At 46.1% G+C, this 17942-nt stretch overlaps 1 protein-coding gene across 4 annotated transcripts in view; it reads left to right on the top strand.

Annotated features, from left to right (window-relative positions):
- Nucleotides 1–17942, top strand: part of syt7a (synaptotagmin VIIa) — an 83513-nt gene that overhangs the window by 49343 nt on the left and 16228 nt on the right. For 2 of the 4 annotated variants that reach the window (XR_015100623.1, XM_086108399.1), the window contains exons 1-2: nucleotides 2332–5330; nucleotides 10210–10344. The exons of 1 other annotated variant lie outside the window; for it this stretch is intronic. Coding sequence is in view for 2 of the 3 variants with exons in the window: in XM_086108399.1 (XP_085964525.1) it covers nucleotides 4162–5330; nucleotides 10210–10344 (1304 nt within the window). In the remaining variant the exon portion in view is untranslated. One more of the 4 variants, XM_086108400.1, reaches the window with a different exon arrangement.

Here is a 17942-nt window from a genome sequence, read left to right on the forward strand (position 1 = left end):
GGCAGCAGTAATTTGTCATATCGTCACCAGTCACCACGAGAATCTATTTGATACTTCAGTTTATCAATCTGATACATCAGAGGGGAGGAACTGTCAAGTGTCAAGGATAATGTGGCTATATAACTTTTGTAAATCACTTTGACTCCCAGTGAATCTAAGGCAGTAGAGAGATTGATGCCCGAGTTTACTGCACATTCCCGTAAATACTTGTATTGATTCATGGGCCCCATTTATTTACATTTTCCTATTTCTAATAAAAGTAAGCCCTTGTTTACCTTGCATTGAGCTCGATAAACGAGGCCCAGGTCTGCTTTGTTGGCCGTCCCTCCAGCAGTGTCATCCGTGCCGTTGTGATTGCTAACTTATCCACGTGCACATTCAGGTCAGTTGGTCACAATCAATCGTGAAGGGTAGCCCTCAAACGGAAGCAAGACAAATATTAGCCTTCCCAGACCTCAACAACTTTGATTTCTCCTGTTTTGCCTCAGCAGGAGGACTGTGAATCTTAATGAAAAGCAGTCCTGTCACCAGAGGGCACTCATATGCTTTATTTTTGATCACCACTGCTTTTATATTTTCAACATGGTGATGTTCGAGCCCCAAACTAGCGTCGCGCTATCCCTTGAGTTGGTAACTGTCATGTCATAATTATTCCCTTTTTGATTTATGGTGTAGTAAGTACACTATATTGGCAAAAGTATTGGGTAACCTACATGGAAACACCTTTTGGGGGCTTTTTAGTCTCCGGTGTGGAATCTCCGCGCCGTAAATCCATAGACACAGCAACAGTTTCTTCCTCCTTTGCAGGGCAAGGTTCCACTCACTTTGAAACTCTTTCAGCCGCATTTTTTAACATTTCTGTGGCAATTTTTGTCCATTAGTCAGAAGAATACAAGACCGTTCTAGTTTACCCTTAAGTTGTTTGATGGGGTTCAGATGAGGGCTGCTTCTTCCTTGCTAATCTCATCCAACCATGCTTTTATTAACCTTGGTCTGTGTACTGGGACCCTGTGTACAGAAAATGGCCTTCCAAAAAGAATTCCCCTCAAGTTAAAAGTATCAGATCGAATCAAATTAGGTGTTGCTGGATAATTCACCATTTCCACACGTGCCCGCTCCTCCACTTGTTAGCTCCTCCACTGAGGTTGGAACTTTGTACTTATTTCGTGGGAGCGGCGATCTTGCCCTCTGACTTCTCGTGGAGTTTTTGTTCCTAAAACACTTCCATCTTGCAATGAGACCACTTGCAGTTCATCAGGAATATGTAGCAGGGAAGACAAGTCACCAACTGACTCTTCGCAAAAGCGGCCTGCTTCATATTTAATCATCAAATTCAGTTTAGCTCTTTGAAGAAAACCCACATCTCCTTCGACATGCTGTAATCCAATACTTTTGTCCATTTAGTGTATTTCACATCTTCCTCATCAGTTTTGCTCAGCGATAATCCAATGCCGGTTATAATATCAGATATTTACTTTGCAAAATAGACTGCAATCCATGTTTTTTGGGGGGGGGGGGGCGGAAACTCTATTAAGCTAAATTTCACTCTCAATGGCTCCGCAAAATGGTCCATTATTTTCACTCCCCGACAAAGCATCGCTCTTGTCGCCGCCACTGAACTGCCTCATATAGCGGCTGGTCTCAAGCCCCGAACACATAAATGAAGGAGGGAATGAGAGTTTAATGGCCAGCATCCACACACTGCTGCAGCCGCTGGAGAACGCTGGCAGCTGTGAGATTGGTCCTTTCGGCCCAGATGGAGTGACCTTGTTGGTTTTCCACCTTCCACAGGCTCCCTGCAAATGCTTCTCCTCGTCCCCGCTCTACACTCCCCCACCCCCCTTCCCCCATTTCTGTGTTTGAACACACTGGACTCCAGACCCTTTTCATTTACTTGCTTTTCACCGGGCTTGGAAAGCTGTCTCCTCATACACTCTACTAATGTGTCTCACCTACTTAGCCATGTGGTTGCTCAACCTCTTTTCCTGTGTGTATGTTGTACGTGTGTCTCTCTCTCTTGCTCTCACACGCTTTTTGGTGTTTTTTTCCTCTGCTTGTCGTTGCTCCCTATCTCTTTCTCTCTCTCTCTCTCACACTCTTTCTGTGTATCCTCTCTCTGCTGCCATACCTCTGCATCCTGTGTCTCCCTTAGTGGGGCAGTGTCAGGTTGTCAGAAGGGGGCAGCGACTGGGCATGGGGATGATGGGGGTGGGCCTTATCGCAGTGACAGCATGAAGAGCATGACGACGGAGGGAGCCAAGGCAGGGAGATGGCAGGCCGTCCAGGGCCACGTACAGTCTGGAGGATTCAGACCCAGCAAGTGAGTTTCGCCTGCCGCGCACCAGGCAATGAGGCGGAACGCGACTTGAACTGTCGTGCAGTGCGCGGGGTTTGTCAATTGATTGCCATGAGTGGCTTTCGGCAACTACTTATGCGACAGGTTGAAATGCCATATCCTATCACGCCTCTTTCAGTCACATGTCTAACGACGCTCTTCCAGATTCCTGATAAACGTGGCAAAAAAGGTTTGACACTATGTATGATATGTACAATATTTATAATATCGGAGCGTCTCTTACATTGAAAAAAAAACAACAACACTCAATGTCTGCAAGTTACGCCTCCACACATGCTTCCTCCAATCATAATTCCAACAGTACTGTTTTTATAAAAGACACTTGTGGCTAAAAAGCGAAACATGGAGAGTCTCCGTTGCAGAAACACACAAATGCAGTGAATGAACTGAGTGATAATTGAAAGCAGCCTCTCAAATACCCATATAACTGCCCTTAATTTCTGATTATATTATTTTATATAATACAATATCACTTGAGGGAAATCCGTTTGTGGTTGAATAAAAAGTAATACAGTACAGTACATGTGGAGCCTCAAACCATGTTTTTTTTCTCAATAAGAACACCAGGGTGTCACAGTTCTTGTATAGGAGGGTCTGAGTCTCTGACAGTAACTTGTTTGCGATGGTACAGTCGCATACGCCCGTGTAGTTTGCCTTATAATCTGCAAAGAGGACAGCTCTGTTTGCATTTTTAAAATCATCAGCAGCTACTGTATGTTTATTGTTCTGACAAAGCAGGTCAATTTCAGCAGGGAGCGAAGTGGGGCTCAGGTGCCAAGGTGAGCGTGTGAACGCAGCTCTTCATGTGAACCCAATAAGACCTTGAGCTGACACCACACTGACTCAAGTCTTTCGGCTCCGCTGCACACTGTAACCAAATTGGGACTGCGCTGCCTTGCGAGTGCTTCGACTAAAACGAAACACAGAAAACTGTAAATTCCACACAATGGCTCAAATGATGTGTCATCCATCTGGCGCCGAGTTAATGTGGAGTGCGTTATTTCACTCTCCCGTGACGTATGACATCACCGAGACTCTGTATTCGGCTCGTATGAGGTTGTTAATTTTCAGCTGGCCGTGATTTTTGCACCTTCCTTTGGCACCTTGTGATTTGCTTCCAACACAACGCATTCATGTTCGTCACTACCTCATCCTTCATCTGCTCAATCCTGCCCACCCCCATCCTTTCGTTTTACCCCTTCTCTATAATTGGTTTCTATTTTCGGGCATCCATAAGAGTCTCTGTGTCTTGTGTTTGTGTCTCGCACCCCATTTTCAGATTCTCCGCCATCGTCACCCTCTGCTGTTATCGCTCTCCATCTTACCGTTTGCATGTACGGCCACTCCTACCCGTCTATGATTACGGTTTCATTTTGACACAAACCTCATATCACCCCTTTTATCTTTTATGTGCGGCCATTAAATAGGATTAACGGCGCACCGAAGACCAAAATTGCAAAATAACGTCGGGTGAAGTATTGCGAAGCGGAGTAAACTGAGGTGAATAACTCTCATGACCTAATTCAGGTAGTCTGGGAAATGCAGTCAGCTGACGCTGGAGGATAGATTTAGTCGACAGCCCCCCCCCCCCCCTGCAATAAAATGCACAGGTTTCGTACTTACAGTGTATGTGTACATAAGATTATATGTCACACAGCTTTATATTCATCCGTTCCAAGACAATCTTAAAAGGGGAATGGAAATGAGAAGTTGGCAGAGGGAGGGAGACATAATGTAGGCCTTGGTTGGCTGATGGGTGTCTCTAGAGAAGCAGCTTGTGTTTAAAAGACCCAAAAGGAGAAAGGATGAGAGGCTGTCAGATAATTTTCACTCGTGAGTGGAGTAAAATGAGGATCTCTCATCAGAGCAAAAAAACCTCACCGGGAAGGCCCGGAAGCTGCAAAGCTACAAGCCAAACGTCGCAGAGACGTCCCGCGCTCGTTGGGACTCGCCGCATCCGACCGCCACCGCCTCGAAATACTCTTTCACGCAAGCAGCACGCTCGCGGTGGGCAGACACGCAAGCCGCTCTCGCACGTGACGCCGGCTGCGCGCAGGGCGAGCGCGCAGCCGGCGCACGGCTGGCTGACGCTGGCGTGCGACCAGCAGACGGCACGCGGCGCTCACTCGGGTTGCACCTTCTACTGCTATTTCTGCTACTGCTGTTACTGCTGCTGCCTCACGTTGCTCTCCTTCTCTCTCCTCCTCCTCCTTTCCCCACCTCCCCATGATCCGCCCTCTGACTCCTTCCCCACCCACCCTTCCGCTTCCTCCACCCTCTTGCCAACATCAACTTCCTGTGTTGACGAACTTTCGATCCATCCTGACGTCAACCTGACGGTTTCTGCCGCGATTTCCTGCCGCCCTCTGTCACCTTGCCGCACCTCTGATGGTTCTGTCGCCCTCCACTACACATCCTCCCCTGAACAACTCACTCCCTCCTGCCCTAACACCTCTCCTACTTCCTCTTCCGACTCCTTCTCCTTCCATCGCCATGTCCTTTGCCGGCCGTGGCCATCTTCTCGTTCTCTTTCCTCCCTGCTCCTCTGCCCTCCTAGCTTTGGGGATCCGGTATTGTCCTACGCGTCCACTCTGGAACACATTCCCACTGGGCCGACTCGGCCTCGGACGCTGCTACGCCAGCAGAGTCTCCAACAGCCCCTCATGAACCCGCCGGGCTCTGGATTTGGCCATCCGCCCACCACATCCCAGAGTTTGGGACAGTTACACACAGCACCTGGACATCCTGGGGGAGGCGGGGCTGCCGGGAGAGGAGAGGCAGGTGGTGGCGCCGGCGAGGGCGGAGGTGCAGGTAAAAGAGCTGTTCCACGGACCGCACGAGGCAGCCCCGCAGGAGCGGGCGCCTCTCGCTATAGAGGAGGCGGCGCAGGAGGGCGCTCGCGTGCCAATCCGGGCAGTTGGGATTACATGATGGACCAGATCCGGAATCGCGGTATGGACGTCAAATCCTTCCTGTGAGTATTTGCCTCATCGTGTTCGCGGAATCTCCTCATCCGTTGGCCCGTTTTATGAATGTGAGCGTGTGTAAATAAGTCTGAATGGAATGCACGATTATGATATGGTGTTATGATATTTCATGACTGACTAATCCTTAGCGCTACAATACGTCTAGGCGTGTGATTTATTCTGTTTTAATTCATATCTGAGGTCCAGGGAAGGATATTACATCTTGCACTGTGCCCACTGACTTACCGTATGTGCATTAAATTAAGGTGGGTGTGAACGTCATTGTGTTTGCGCCGGAACTTTGAGTAAAACGTATGAGTCTTCATCATGTCCCTACACAGTCACTTCTGTTGGGCTTCATACGTATACGGTGATCCCTCGCTATTTCGCGGTTCGTTTATCACGGCTTCAGTGCATCGTGGATTTTTTCAAACATATTCATAAAAAATTTCATCAAAAAAAATTCATATACATGGAGTACAGTACTGTATATGTTGCTCTATGTGACTCGCTGTTGTTTTGCAGCTTCTCGCGGACCGTTTGCGGACTTTTTGCGGACTTAAAAAAAAAAATATATATATATATATATATTTATTTTAACCTGCATATGTTAATTGGTTGCTACTTCTCGGATTTTCGTTTATCGCGGGTGGTTTTGGTCCCCATTAACCGCAATAAACGAGAGATTACTGTACCATGCAAATTGTTGACGGATTAATTTGAAAGCAGATGATCCTGATGGTGGCGTGTTTGAAAAATCCGTAATATAAATGTTAATGCGACGTCGTTGACGGCGACAAGCATTGTTTTTGAGCTGGATCAACATCTCGTATTTGGCTGAAACAGGATATATCTCCCGCTGATGAAATTTACATTTTGTGTCGGAGATTTTGCGGCATGCAAGGGGAGGGGTGTTTTTTGATATCTTTTATGCAAATACAAAATGATGAATGGTAACGTGATTAATGAAATACTTTGACTTGTTAATGCATGCAGCCTTGAGCAGTAATGACTTGAAGTCTATTGCACTTTTAATTATCCAGCAAGATGTCAATATTGCTTTAAATGAAATTCCACAAAGGCATGGAAACTGGTCAGCTACTTTCAGCCGCCGTTTTTTTTTTTTTACTCCCTGATAAAATGTCCAGTGTTTACGCTGCATGCTCTGCTAAACAGTAACATCTGTTCAGCCCGTCGAGCGCAATTGTCTTAACAGGACAGTGTCATGAGTTTACAATATTCATGAGATGTCACTGAGACTCTCTATATTTTATATCCATACGGTCCCATTCGCACACAATGTTATTTCTGCGCTGTCCCTTTGAATGACTATTAAATGTTGTGGGGGGGGGGGGTACAGAAGTAGGCCTAATCCATATTGTATGAGGTGTGCAAACTAATATTGGTTCAGCTTTATGGGGCACTTGCTCACTTACGTGCTAATAGTAAACCCGGGATAATGGTTGGGCTGCTAAGATGCTGGCATGTGTCTGCAAGGGCGCATCAGACAGGCCATGTGTCACTGCGCATCAGAATAAGTGCAAGGGTTAAGCAGCTGAAGCATTGATCTGATGTCAACAGAAACCATTTCGTCTCCAACATATTGGTACTTCAGCCCATAAGAGGATGGAGTCACACGGGGGAGGCGGGGTGACGAAGGCATGAGGAAGGACGCTGCCGAGATGCAACATTTAATATCTTTTTTGTGCCTTTTGCGCTGATTCTGGGCTAGAATAGTTTTTTTTAAAACATTAGTCTGGCTTTTTTTTTAATGTAAAGTTTAAGGATGTGCGGGAATATGAGAGTGACACAGCTGGGTTTCGTGCCTTCAGCACAATGAGCATTAGCAATGTAGCACATGCAAGCACCAAGGTCATGGAGTGAAAAGCCTGTTCTGGTCAACTCATCATGTAAATGTGAGGTAGGGGTCACGATTGTTGCATTTTCTCGACTAGAGCAACACCTCAGATGATTGGTGATGGAGCAGTGAAATAGGAGATCGCTTACAAACAGGTGAACCATTGCTGAGTGAAATTGTCAACGTCTTTGACTCATTGTACGTCTCATCTTTGAGTCGTTTTACCGAATTGATCTCCGGGGAGATACAGCAGCGTTATAGCCTTTAGTCAATCATTTGTCCCGGTGTCATTCATATCCATCTCACTTTATCTTCCTTTACTTTCAGAGATGTCAGTTCAAGTGCTTTGCTGAAGTGTAAATGCCTTCATCAACAAGCAATGGGGGAAGAGGAAGCCAATAACTATTCATTCTCCTGTGCACACACTGTACCATTGTATTGAAGGGTGCACAGCAAAAAAAAAAATCCATCAGTTTTTTAAAATCTCAGGCCTTCACGTGTAGTTTGCATTCCTTCCGCGCGCTTGTTTGGGGTTTGTCTTCCGCTCCTGCACCCTCATGCAAGTTCGTTGAAGACTCCAAATTGTCCGTAGGTGCGAATGTGGTGAGTGCCAATTGTTGTTTGTCTATATGTGCCCTGCGATGTCCGCCGTGTTTGGAAGCAGCTGTTCCGAGATCCTAATTGGGACAAGCAGATAGACGAATGGATGAATTGGGAAGAAGAAAAAAAAAGAAAAGTTGAAACGTTTAGCCTAAATGGAAAGTCAATGTGAACACAAGGAGCCTGTCAAAGGAAAGTGTGACTATTTTTCAGGAAGTTTTTGGAACTAATTAATATGACTGTCCCGAGCATTCGGGTGTTATTCGAACAATTATTTTGGGTTGATTATATTTTGATGAGGGATAGCTCAGAGACTAGGTAGACTTGGTGGGTCAGAGACTAGGGAGCAGTTATTTCATTTGATGAGAACTTGCTGGGAAACGCATATGATTCATGTCAAAAAAATTTGTTAAACCACATAACCTTTGCGGAAATATATATCACAATTGGGTCACTGTAATGCCAGTTCACAGTACAGCCATTTATAATCCTTTCGCCTTTTTTTTTTAGGTTGTTGCTGAAGTTCGTTGGACAGATTTAGGTTACCACTTTTAAAAGTTTTTTTTTTAAGTGAGCAACGTGGGGCATCATTGGTGAACAAGTTATGACTGCGGATGCGCCTTCATCTCCAAGGATGACAGAAAAGGTGGGAAACTGCCGCGATGTGTGTGCAGCGAAAGATTATTAGCCACCTTAATCGTTTTGTGAGAAAAGCCCTGAATTGCATGTAAGAAAAGCAAAATTGCAAAGCAAAGGGGGGATAATATTTTTACGGTCTTGACAGTAGCGTATTTTCTCAGCGGTGGTACAGTAGCGGCATCGGCGGCTTAAGCTATAGAAGCGTGGGTGCGTGTGGCAGTTGGCGGGGAGCGATGAGCAGGCGGGATGGTTAAGACGAAGGGGATAGGGATGTGAGGGATTTGCGGGAGGAAGTCTGGCTCAATAGTGAAGTGCGTGGAGGAGTGCAGCGTGGCGGGCGACAGAGCGCTGACCCAGAAAGCGGCGACACGCGCCGAGCACCTCTAGACGCTATGTCACTCAAATAGAAACAATTAGTCCAGATCCTTGTAATGAGGCTTAATTCGACCTAACTGGCCAAAGTCGACGGCAGCCATGTTGGCTGGGAGGACGTGTTTGGCGAAGATGTGCACCTGTGTGGATATTGCGTGGATTTGAACCACTCACTAAGTTTACCTTAATGAGTTCATGTCTATGTGAAGTTAACCCTGTAACTTGATAACATGTTAAGATGTCCACTGTAGTAACCACTGTCCCTGAAAGGTTTAAGTTTCTAATTCCTTGCCACAAAGACACTTTTCCTCTTAGTTTTGTTTTGTTTTTCTAATAGCGGGGTTATGAACAAGAAAAAATGGTTCACCAAGCACAAACCAAAGATTACTTATGTGGGCTTTTGGGGAGGTCATGCACATCCACGCCAAGGCCCCCTCTGAGAAAGAATTCCCTTCCTCCAGTCACCATTGGACAACTTCGACGTGGAAACAGGAGTTTAGAACGTTCAGGGTCAGCTTCCGCCTTCCCAGTTCCATCCATCCATTTTCTGATCCGCTTTATCCTCACAAGGGTCGCGGGGGGTGCTGGAGCCTATCCCAGCCATCTACGGTCAGCAGGTGGGGGACACCCTGAACCGGTTGCCAGACAATCGCAGGGCACACAGAGACGAACAACCATCCGCGCTCATACTTACATTTAGGGACAATTTTTTTGGAGTGTTCAATTAGCCTGCCTTGCATATTTTTTTGGAATGTGGGAGGAAACCGCAGCACCCAGAGAAAACCCACGCAGGTACGGGGAGAACATGCAAACTCCACACAGAAACCCACAACCTCTGCACTGTGGGGTCGACGGGCTAACCACTCGACCGCTGGCCTGCCCCATCCCGGTTGAGATATTTTAACTCATTCAGTACCAGCCAATTCTGGACCAAGTCTGAAAATACGTTTAAAAACGTCTTTGGGAGTGAATGAGTTAAGCAGTAAGTTGATTCATTGATTCTTAATTTCCCTTCTCGTCCACGAAGGAAATTTAGTCCACCGCACGTGGCTAGTTCAGTGTTAGCAGAGGTTTGCGGTTGACTGAGTGCCCTAATTATTCACTTTAAATTTGGGTTGCATTTCAGGTTGGTTAATATCCTTCCCTGGACAGTGTTGCTGTTCTCCGACGTTGCAAAGTTTCTCTTAATCAGCATTTTCTTTATGATGGTGACTCGTTCCTTCTAATAAGGTCCAGAAATGTCATGTCACAGTGCTGCCGTCTGCCCTCACCTGAACTGATGTCTCTTCTCTTCTCCCCCTTCACTTGTGCCACATCTTCTGTGCTCGCTTTGGCCACACTTTGCATCTCTTCTCGTTTCTTTCTCTCTCTGTCTACGTGTGTCTCTCTTATCTGATTTTTGTTTTCTGGGGAGCCAGCGAAGGGAAGCTGGTGGTCCTATCTTTGGCCATCGGTGTGGCCGAGCAAGACGACTTTGCCAATATCCCTGACCTGCAGGAAACGCAGCCGCAGACAGTCCCGGCAGCCGGTCAGGAGCCCCCCCTCGAGAAGAGGTACCAGAGAACGTTTGAGAGTGCGTGAATGTGTGCGTTAGGGAAAGTGCGGAGGATGGCAAATGACAGAAAGGCAAGGGTTCGATCTCGAAGAACAAGCGTAGCGAGGAGTTCTGCAAGCATGGTAGAGGAGAGTCGGGGTTTTCTCGTGGTGAATCACGACACTTAAATCTTTTGTGACGAAGACTGTAGCTGGAATACCACCGCAGATAGACACCGACATCAAAAGAGATGATAGGGCAACCACACGCGGGGAAAAAGATGGCTGCCAATTTGAAATGATTTTTTTTTTTTTACTGGGCTGATAATCATCTCCTGTATCACAATGACATTCTCCTCCGTGTTGTCATTATCTTTGTTGCTTGCCATTTCACTCCTGTCACCCCCTATAGTTAGCACATTTCCTTTCTATTTTCACGCTTTTATTATTCTAGTCTCTTCTCCGCTGCCTTTTATTTTTATTTTATTTTTTGCCTCATGCTCATTAGCTGCCTTCAATCACCCTCTGCTGCTCAGAGAGATCCGTCTGCGTAGCTCCACCAAGGGCCCAGAGTGCCTTCTCATTATTCCACAACATGTTGGTCGCTTACATAAATATGCTGCTAAAAATAAACCCTTTCCTTGCCTGCCACCTCCCATACGAGAAGCCAAAAGATTTGCACTCATCTATGAGGACCCATTACAGTCATCTCCCAAAATATTTGGGGGTTTTTTGCATTCTATACAGTGTGTGTGTGTGTGGGGGGGGGGGGGGGGTGTGTAGGAAGCATTTACAAATTACAACAGTGGTTTGTTCTTGTGAAACAAAACGCTCAAAGCGCACTGCGCCTGTGTTGTGCATGAGTGTGGTCAGTTTTACAGCATTTGTACCCTCTCTGAAGCACAGTGAAATCCAATACTTGGCACACGCAGCGCACGTTTGATTTCCCCCGCTGGCCTATTCAATCTCTTTTTAACCTCACTTCTGATTCTGTGACAAATTGGAGACAATTTGGAGATACATGATGTGACACGCGCCTTGAAATGGCGTCGACGGGTGAACAAATTTTGGTTATTCGTCACACCAATTATGTCTCACTCGCAGGTGTTTCATCAGCGCGAGACCTAGAAGACAGGAAACGCAAACTCTTTCTCAAGACAAAGGGCGTCTTATCGTTCGCACGCAGCCGTCGGACAACATGATGGCTGTTAAAATGCCAACATGGCTTTTAGCAAAAGGCAAACACTCTCTGACTTTAATAAGGACCTTAAGTGCTTGCAAAACTTTGCCGTGACATTTTTTTTTCCTTTGGGTTCATTTAGTCCTGCAAATATGAAAGTGTTCTTTGTGAAAGAAAACCTCTTTTATGAACATCAAAAACTATCTCCGTTGTCCAGACTCAGTATGAAATTCAGCCACAGAGAATGAACACCCCCCCCCCCCCCCGCCCCCCCACCCTGCCTTTCTGCCATTTCCTGCATATTACGTCCGGCTTTTCCAGCCATTGTGCTCACCTGGAAACTTCCTTTAATGGCTCGCGAAATCCACTAATAGGACCAACAAAAGACAGGCGTGCTACGGCGATTCCATGCTCCAGCACAAAGGCTCAACCGCTTACCTCGATTCGCTGTGATTGAGTGCGCGGAGATTAACCCGAGGTTCATGCAATTTCTTGGAAACTGACTAAAAAATTGGTAAAGGAGTATTTAGCTACACTGAAAGAGTTTGAATGTCATAACATTTTTGCCGAGCTCCTGTGTGGTCCCTCACCTGTGTTGTTCACTAATTCCATCCGAGCTCCCGATTGTGTCGTTTGTCTTTTGACAAATTACAAGCCGAAGTGTTTTAATGAGTGATTTAGCCACACTTTAATTGGATGCTAAATAGAGAGGCTGAAGTGAAATCCGCCGTGTGTTAGCGACGCTCAGTCAAGTTTATGATTCCCCGCCGCGTTAGTGCTGACTTCACAGATGTCCGACCATGATCGAATGGATCAAGCTTTTTGGCACACTGCTTATTCTCATCCGGGAGCTGCCTCGAGCTGGAGACGCAGCAGCACTCACTTTTATTTTCACTCTCGCACTCTCATCAAAAAAATGGTGTATTTACATCAAACATGCCCTTCATGTGCCTGTCACATACAGTATCCATAAAATCGAAATGGATACAAGTATTGAGAGAAATGGCATCATAAATTCTGAATGAATGGCCCAAAACTGAACGAAACAGAGACTCGTGGAAAAAGCCTTCCCAACTTTCATCGTCACATTTTCCTCCCATGTTCATTTCCCTTCAATGTCCCCGTACTTTTGTCCGTATGGAGGAATATCAGTCTATCTATGTCTAGTCTACAAATTTGCGTAACAATCTGTCAAATAATAGCAAAGACTTACTAAGCATTTTTGGGGGTTATTGGACACGCACATCTGAATATTCTTTAAAATGTCAGCGCTTGAGTACAGCAATTTATTGAAGGTTCAACCAAACGGGTAACACACATTTGAGTAACTTTGCCATCCTATTTATTATCATCCATACGAGACTCAATGTCCAGTAGCTAAACCGCAAAATCAATATTCTACATTGAATTTAACTTGCTAATTAATAACATGCCTATATTTGATCTCGTGATGGGGTATTTCTTGACACTCTTAACCCTGCTTATTAATCAAGCGTACATGCATGTAAAGTATCAAAGGGTGAACCAATCCGCTTCATGGGCCTTCTCCTTGCCCTTCAGCAAGCGGGCATGCTAATGCTTAATTGTTCCTTTGCTGTGCTTGAAAGCCCGTCAAACAAACACGGCATCGTCCCCGCCGGCCACGAGAAGCTGATATAGGCCGCGACATTCAATCGGCACTGTCACCGACCTTGTGTATGTGCGATCACACGATAAAAATGCGATAAAAGCTTTCTGAGAGACCATGAGTATATGAGGCGGAGCTTGGGCTGACAAACACTTTTCTAGATGCGCTCGAGAAATGTGAGGGCCGTCGATGTGATTGATTGCGCGACAAAAGAACACGCGAGAACAGTCGGGCTGGAAAACGGTCTCTGATTGGAACCAGGCACGCTGAGATATTTACGGTCAGACACGTGCATCCATAGGCTGTTGATATTCAAAAGCTTAATTCGAAACTTAGTGTGGCTTGATTACGCCTCATTGGTCCTTACTCATACAATTCTGTTGCGATTCAGTGAACCTATACAGTACAGGCTCCTCCAGTGTTGCCATAAAGAGAAGCCACATTCCCCAGGAGCTTTGAATCGAGATCTCCGAGTGAGCAGCGAGTCGACCACCCAATGAAGACGCAGATTCGGGACGGGGGAGGCGGAACGTATACTTGTGCCGCATTAACATTCAATCCACTTGCCTGTGGCCTTTCAATTATTCAAGCATGGATGTTGCATCATTTTGTGTAAGCCAGTGGAGACGTTGCTTGTTTTAGAATACATCCGGGAGATATTAATAGATATAGATGCAAATTTCCATGCCCGAAAGATGGCATGCATTCTGTGAGAGTGTCTTTTTATTGCCAAGCGTATATAATGTATTATATATTACATGAGAGCATGACGCTTACTTACTGTCAAGTTCTGGACCGAACCGAATAATGTTTTTGGATTCCAGAAATGCAGGCTCAGACAAAGTGCGATCACAAAATAAAATATATGTTACAGAAAAGCGCATCGACAAAGTACAAACTGAAATCGCTGATCACAAGGAGCCAGGAAAAAACAATGCATTAAAAAAAAAAAAGCTTGCAAAGGCAAGAACAGTGAGAATTCACAATAATAAAATATCAAAAGTCCAATAATGCGAAAAAACAAAGCTCAAGATCGATAAAAGGAAATCATGAAAAGACTTGCAAAGATCTATGACAAAACGAGAGCGACTATGAAATATCGAAAGGTCTAGAATACAACACTTGAAGCACAAGCGTGAGCAAGGTCACTAGTCCGACAGGAGACGAGGCAGCTTGGCAGTCAAATACATGGCAAGGCCTGATGATGAATCAAGTAGAAGAACTTGAAGAACAGACCATATCCGCAAAAAAAAAAAAAAAAAAAAGAGCCACTCACATTGTGATATAGGGCAGGCAGTACAGTATAAACCCTGTATAAATGAAACTAAGGCATGCCACCTGGTGGTGATGTCTGATACTACACCGTAAAACTCTAGTCTCCCCCTGCATATTGGACTTGAATATTTTTGGATTTATTGATTGGATTTCCTTCTTTTTTCTTAATATATTATTATTTTATTTTGGATTTTTTTCCCAAGTTTTGGGGGGGAAATTGTCCCGCATTTAACCCATTTCCTACAGAAATCGTCAACAGTATTGAATAGCTTTATTTAGTTTTAAAGAAATGTTGGTGTTTGGAAAAAAAAACAAGACAATTCTGAAGAAACCTTTCTTCTTTGGGTGGGGGGTGTAGAAAATGAATCAAGGGGCCACTCAGCCCATAGGACACTAGTTTCCCCATCCCTGCACTCAAGTGAGCGCTTCTCCCGTCGAGGTACTTTGAGAATCACCGGATTAGACTACCCTGACACTGTGTGCCTCCTATCACAGGAGCTCTTCAGGCCTAACGAATCAGTTCTCTCTCCAGGCGTGCTGATTAAGTTGGCCCCTGAACCTTCCTATCACTGTGGCCGGCGTTCATATCCCCTGGGAATGCACTTTCAAGCATTAACGCACGTATCAAATGAAGGCGAATTTGAGAAAGACTTCCAAATCGATGGGTTGCGTTCTTATATTCACACGGCATCCGCCTTCCAGTTGAGCAATCGAGGGGGCTGTGCATTGCGTTATGGTGGGCCGACAGGAGGTATGAGGCTGGTACGCATGTGCTCCTCCAATAAACGGATGGGGAGGCGAGCAATTAGGAGCTTGAAGATGTGACTCAACCCTGTTGTGCCTCAGAGCAGGTGGCTCATTTGCCGCTGCCTCCACCTCAGAGTCAAATCTTCCATTTCAATCTGCATTCAAAACATTTAGGCGGCTGCGTGATTGCAGTTTTAGTGAACCTTTAAAAAAAAAAAACGTCATTCAGCATCTGAGGGACAAATTAGAGACAGGATTGAAAGGCGCCGGATTGTTATTGATTGTCTGGACAGTTAGCGTCGGACAATCTGATCCTATTCGCCATGGCGGCTGAAGTTAAATTGACAAGCGTGATTTTAAAAATTGCGCAACAGCATTCTCTGTGAATGAGGCAGACAGGCGGAAGACGACATTCATTCAGTGCCTCCCGTGTTGCCTCTTTTGCAAATTGGATTTCAACAGACGTTGCTATTTAAGTCACGTTTCCGGCCTTGACACGCAGGCAGCGATTAGTTAACAGTGAAAGCATACGAGTTTTGGTCTGGAGGGGCGCCCAAGCAAGCAAGGACGACCCGGCTGAACGTTGATGTGGACGACGAGTTATGTGAGCGTTGCTCTTGCTGCGACTGCTTGATCCTCGGGAGTTTCCACTGTGCCCCCCCCCCCCCACCCCCAAGCGCGTATCTGGGTTGGCGCAACACTGAGATTGAAAAACCTCATCACATGGTCCCAGGCGTGTTTGAATGTGTCTTGGGGAGGGGGCTTTGTTTCTCGCGTCTCTCTCCAGCCTTGAAGTGGAGTGTCTCCCCCCCCCCCCCCCCCCCCCTGGCCCCCCAACCCCTCTTCGAGCTGCTGGCCCTCGGTCAGGTAACAAAACAGGATAGTATCACAGGACGGTGAAACCCACAGCGGCCCCGCCTGCCTCCACACAGTGTGTTTGTGTGAACGTGTGTGTGCGTCTGCGAGGCTCTCACCCGTACCTGTCATATATCCTAAAACTCTTTGTTCTCGTTGTGTTTGCCTGTTTGCCGCACCCCTCGTACCACACCTGCCCCCGTGCCCACTCCCAACTGCCTCCCGCACACACCCTCGATCCCAATACGTATGATCTATGTTTCGAGAAGACGTTGCTATGCCAACAGCCCACTTTCTGAGCTGCAGGGGGAGTCTGATCTGAACTTGAGTCGACTCTGCCGTCTGCTGGCTACTGTAGGACACTGCAGGGCTCGAACGCGTCGTCTCCATGAAGCCCCATGGGGTCAGACCAAAATGCCATCGGCGCCGTAACACGTCGATTCATAGATTTTTTTTGGGGGGGGGGGGATTAGATAAGCCTAAAACCAACCCTTATTTGAATTCATGATACACTAGAAGCCTTGGAGGACAGAAGTATTTCCTGCTACTAAAGTGCTGTCCCAGCCACTTTGTGAAAAGAAGCAGGCGGCAGCACTGGAGCAGAGGACCACCCGAGGCGCCGTAGAGCGGCGTGATCGGAAAGCCATTGCGCTGGTTGCAGGAGCTCCTACCCGAGAAGGCAATGAAGCCCCCTGAGCGGAGCATGAAGGCGAATGAATAATTGAGGATGTTGACTCCCCCATCGATACTTGGCAGGTGGAGGACGAGGAGGAGGGAGGTGCCTTGCTTGACTCTAAATCCTAAGCATCGCTTTCGGCTTCAGAGCTCCCTTCATCTAAGTCTCGGATCGTGATTTAGAGCTCGAGGTGCCCGTTTCGATCGCCTTTAACCTGTTGCCTGCAGTTTAAAAAAAATGAGAAAGATAATATAAGGCCCCTAAAAATGAAATGAGACCCCCCCTGGCAACTAATAATGACTAACGGCCGATTGATGACGACCCGCCTCACTTCTGGAATTGGTTAACACCCCTCCCCCACCTGGACCCCCCCTTTCTTGCTCCGATTCCTTTGCTGGTCGAATCGAGTGTGATTTTGTGCTTGTCCTGTTTGCTCGCTTTTTCTGTCTGTCTTTTTGTCAGTATATTTTCCCCAGTTCTGTCCTTGTGTCTGCAAAAAAAATAAAGTACACATGAGCACATTTAACTTCTCCAAATTTGATCGAAGAAGCCATGAAACATTTTCAATTTCAAATGAAAAAAACATTTTGACAGATGCTGGCCAGACAGACAGACTTGTTGATGGGCTCGTTGTTTCCTGCCTGTCCAAGGCATTGCCCTCACTCTCTTGAGTGACGCCGACATGCATATGTCAAATATGCACGCGTAGCCAATGCCAGTTTGTGCTTTGGCCCTTGTGATCCCAGTTCTCACTTTTAGAGTGTTGCTAAACAGTTGGGAAATCAGGCCCGAATCAAGTCGACCTGACCTCATTTCAAGTAACACCCTCTTTTGTGACACTCTAAATGTGCATTTCCCGTTTTGACCCACGTATGACATTTTTGACCACTTATTTCCCTTTCATATCAATCCCACGATGACGTCATCTTTCCTATTTTCCTTTCTGGTGATGATCCATTGGATTTTATTTTATTTGTCAATTTTTGTCATAGATTCTCTCCCTTCAGCATGTGTGTCCCTTTGTCCACTGTTAGATTGTGTGTGCACAGTTCTTTATTTTGTTCTTCTTTGATACTTATCAGACTGACCAAACTAAGCCTCTCTTGTGTTTCCAGGCTTTCCTTCCTTCCTTCCTTCATTCCCTATCTTTTCTTGCAGCTCTCCTTTTTTTTTCTATTTAATGTGGTGTTTGTAACAATCTCACTCTGTTTTGTTTTTGCTTTTTTTAACCTCACTGTTCATGCTATTAATACTTGCT

Source organism: Hippocampus guttulatus, chromosome 4 (genome assembly GCF_054856545.1).
Source record: "Hippocampus guttulatus isolate MCC_2025c chromosome 4, RoL_Hgut_1.0, whole genome shotgun sequence".
NCBI classification, from domain to species: domain Eukaryota; kingdom Metazoa; phylum Chordata; class Actinopteri; order Syngnathiformes; family Syngnathidae; genus Hippocampus; species Hippocampus guttulatus.